This window comes from Notothenia rossii (genome assembly GCF_949606895.1).
Source record: "Notothenia rossii genome assembly, chromosome: 8".
NCBI lineage: Eukaryota > Metazoa > Chordata > Actinopteri > Perciformes > Nototheniidae > Notothenia > Notothenia rossii.
In genome coordinates this window covers 52,987,948-52,992,338 of record NC_136906.1, presented here as the reverse complement: position 1 = coordinate 52,992,338, position 4,391 = coordinate 52,987,948, and the positions used below count along the sequence as shown (strand labels likewise).

Genomic DNA, 4,391 nt, shown 5'->3' with positions numbered 1-4,391 from the left:
GTCTACTTAAAGCTGGATTAGCGCGCGCGGAGCTCCTCACGGCGCGCAGTCACACAGAAGCCGCCTTACGTGCAGAACACAGCGGCTCAGAGCGCTTATCACCGCCCGGAGAGGAGAGGAACACATATCCAAGCTTTCACTGGATATTTCCCGAGATCTCCCAGAGGAATAATCTGATCCTCGGGTTTTTATTTCTGCACAATTTTCTCCTGAGTGTTATCTTCTCCGAATGAGCAACCATGGCGGAGTGGACCATATTAGAGCGGCTGTTGGAGGCGGCTGTCCAGCAACACTCTACTATGATCGGAAGGTAAGAGGTGGAGAAAAAAAGGAAAGAAAGATGTCCTCCTTCTCTTGAAAAAGTTTTACATCAAGGTCAAAAAGAAAAACTATGCCAACCGAGTGTAGAGTTTGAGAATCAGAAGAAGAGCATCACTGAGACTCTGTTAAACCAGATAGCGTTAACACTTGTACTGTTTTAATCTTTAAAAAAACATTATTAAGGGAACGCACAAATCTAAACTTCAATTGTGTTAAGTCAAACCACCACAGGAGGAGTGTGATGTAACGTGTTGTTTCAGTACTGGACAGCTCCAGGATCAGCTCCACCCTTAATACACCCTGCCACCACCTGAAGGTCCATCCGGGGATCCACTTCTGTCTAATAAGGCACTGTTCAAAGATGCATTATTATATTAAAAATGTTAAGTCATTAATGAGATCAATGATATCTCTTTGGCTGGGCAAACTGCCAATCTGATACATTTCAAACCAAAGGGATTGTCCTGAAACTGGGCAGCTAATAGTAAATAGTGATTATAGGTTTATTCATTAAAAACAATGAGGCACGCGCGAATGGTTTGAACACGTTTCAGTCGAAGCTCTGTGTCTTTTTGACGTAACATGAAATACAATTGCTATGTTAGATATAGATTTAATATAACAGTATTATGGTGTAATGATTAGTGAGAACAATTCTGACATCAAGGTTCAACAAAAGCATTTGTTTCTACATTGAAAGATATGTAGAAAAAACATCAAACACACAAATACAATACATACAAATACATAAACAAAACATAATAGTAATATTTATAATAATAATAATAATAATAATAATAATAATAATAATAATAATAATAATAATAATGATAATAATTATAATAATTATAATAATTATAATAATAATATAAACATTTAATAATATGAAAAATATATACAAAAAAATAAAGAACACTTTTCCGCACTGCACTTTTCCTGCTGGATTTTATTTTGTTTCTCACAAATCTAATTTATTTAAAAAAAAAAAAAGCAACAATAACTAACGATTATAACTAGATATAAATTGTGGTACAGGTTTAAATCCACCTTCAGGAAATGGTTTAAAGTAAATACCATTCATACTTGTATTGTGTAAGTGATCTAACCACTGCAGAGTGATACAGTTACAGGGGAGATGGATTGGTTTAATGTATTGGGATCAAGGCTGCCTGGGGGGTAAAACAATGTGTAGAATTGAAAACATGCTTTGTATAATGCTCTGCAGAAAGGTAAACATAACATTGTAAATGTGGAGTAAAAAAAAAGCTAAAACATGCAAAAGTTGGCAAAAACATGGTTTATTTTACCATAATGACTACATCCCTGATTAAGATAACAAGAAACAGATTAAGTACAGGTCAAAAGAGGGTCCACTCACAGGGACACAGCTCCTAACACAAGTAAACCCAGGAGCCTCCAAATGATCAGTGAACACCCTTTTCCTTCCAAATATCACATGTGTGAAAACTGATACATTTAGAATTTAGAAAGAGTTCAATGAACAAAGTGCTTCAAAGCTTTATGGTCCACCATTTTATATTTCCATTTGGGCATTGTTATTATGCAAGCACCAGATATCTACATAGTAATAGAGCTCTACCTGAAATATTAGACCTCATGCTATCATCTGCTTCCTATTGGTCAGTCAGCCTGCCAGTAAAGCTGTCCTGTGATCAACCTAACGTCTTCCCACTACATTGGTTTGAATGCCTGTCGGACATTTTGGTACGTAAAATGGTCTGGTCCAGTGGTTTCTAACCTTTCTAGCTTGTTGCCCTTTGAAACAAAGCTATGTCTAATTGCGACCAGTAACATACCGATTTACCGTCTAGTGAGCGTCAATAATTAGAGTGCCAAATAAGTACAGTTATCCACTATTGCAGGAAAAAGATAAAAGATTAGAGACCCTAATTCTGAGGTAGGGACGTAGCAATCCCAGACAAACCTCGGTGTTTACTGCCTCTAGGCTTTGACCCTATTGAAGATTACCAGGTAGCTATCTTTCTTGTAAAAAAAACAACTGTTACATTTCATTAAATGTAATTTAGCTTTTATCCAAAGCGACTGACATACACCTGAATACCATAGACATGCCTAAGGGGATCATTTGGTTTGGTAAGTGTCTTTCCCAAGGACACTTTATCATGTTGATTGCAGATGCTGGGGATCGAACCATTGACCCACTGACCGTTGGTATGCACCATATTTAAGATAAGTTTGATTTAGAATCACTCAGACAAATGTTTATGTTGTGATTAACCCAAAAAGACCAGGATCATGGATGTATGCAAAAGGGGTCCAGTATAGCAATACTTTTTTGTTATCTGGTCTTGAGGCTTGCACACAAAAAGAGTGTTTTTAAATAACCCAGCTACTGTAAATGTGATTATATTTCTGGTTTCCCCGCAGGATCCTGCTGACTGTTGTGGTGATCTTCCGGATTCTGATCGTAGCGATTGTTGGAGAGACCGTGTACAACGACGAGCAGTCCATGTTCGTGTGCAACACCTTACAGCCGGGCTGCAACCAGGCCTGCTACGACCAGGCATTCCCTATCTCCCACATCAGGTACTGGGTATTCCAGATCATCATAGTGTGCTGCCCCAGCCTCTGCTTCATCACTTACTCTGTGCACCAGTCGGCCAAGCAGAAGGAGCGGCGCTTCTCCACCGTGTTCCTCTCCCTGGACAGAGAAATGGATTACTTGAAGAGAGATGACAGCAAAAAGATGAAGAACACCATTGTGAACGGTATTTTGCAGAACTCAGACAACTGCAGTAAGGAGGTAGAGTCCAACTCCATGATGAGCAAAGAATATCCATGCAGCTCACAAAAACGAACTACAAAGTCAAAACTGCGACGGCAGGAGGGCATCTCCAGGTTCTACATCATCCAGGTGGTGTTCAGAAATGGACTAGAGATTGGGTTTCTGGTGGGTCAGTACTTCCTGTATGGATTCAATGTCCCCGGGGTGTACGAGTGCGATCGGTACCCGTGCATAAAAGATGTAGAGTGCTACGTTTCCAGGCCGACGGAGAAGACGGTGTTTCTGGTCTTCATGTTCGCAGTCAGTGGTATTTGCGTGCTTCTGAACTTGGCAGAGCTCAACCACCTTGGCTGGAAGAAGATCAAAGCGGCTGTGCGAGGGGTGCAGGCCCGAAGGAAGTCCGTTTATGAGATCCGGAACAAAGACATGCCCAAGATGAGTATGCCCAATTTCGGGCGCACCCAGTCCAGTGACTCTGCGTATGTGTAACTGCCCAAAGGAACATGGGGAGGCTGCAGGACAGCTGTGTAGAAACAAGTCATCAAGAGCAATCATTCCTATATTAGTATTTAGTCTTCAAATGAAACAAATGAAAGCTGAGGATTTTCAGTGAAAGACCAATTACTGAAGAGAGCTTTGAACTGAATCCTCCTAACTGGAATTTGTATGTGGACCAATAATCTAGGTGACATCATGTTGTATTTAGCAGGTATTGATTTGATTTGTCTTTAATGGAGAGGTTCAGATGGACCGCAGATTTGTTTACTTGGCACTAGTAAACAAATATATTTTATTGTGGTGCAAAGTGTTTCTTGAAAGCATAAACTGATACAGTGTATGGCCAAATGTGTGAGGACAACTTAACATTAGTAATAATCGTATTTGGAGTCTTAAACTTGACATAGCTCCTCTGAAGCCACTGTCATTATACAGCTGTTTGCAATGGTTACATAGAATCTCCTGAGACTGGTGAACCACTGCTTGTGCAAAATGTTTGGGTAAACCAACTCCAACCTTAATCCTGGATTGGAAGTAAGGGACTTTGTACAAACTATGAGAATCTCAGACCAAAAGTACACTGAAAAAGACATCATGTTGGCCATAGTGTCTCTCATTTGAATTAGTATATTTTACACTAAAAAAATCAAATAAACAGCTCAGATGTAGTTGGAATGACATTCCAGTAGTTCCAAATATCACTTTCTTAGTACAAACACACACTGGCAATCTTTGGATCTGATAGCTTCATCTCTTACGAATCTCATCGGTTTGGGTGCATGTGCAGGACCATTGACCTTAACCT

At 39.8% G+C, this 4,391-nt stretch overlaps 1 protein-coding gene across 1 annotated transcript; it reads left to right on the top strand.

Annotated features, from left to right (window-relative positions):
* Positions 1-239: 239 nt before the first annotated feature.
* Positions 240-3,577, top strand: gjd2b (gap junction protein delta 2b; the record flags this gene model as incomplete). Its single annotated transcript, XM_079646814.1, has 2 exons — positions 240-310; positions 2,731-3,577. 2 exons carry the CDS (start codon positions 240-242, stop codon positions 3,575-3,577), a joined length of 918 nt encoding a protein of 305 aa, XP_079502940.1.
* Between the last annotated feature and the right edge of the window lie 814 nt (positions 3,578-4,391).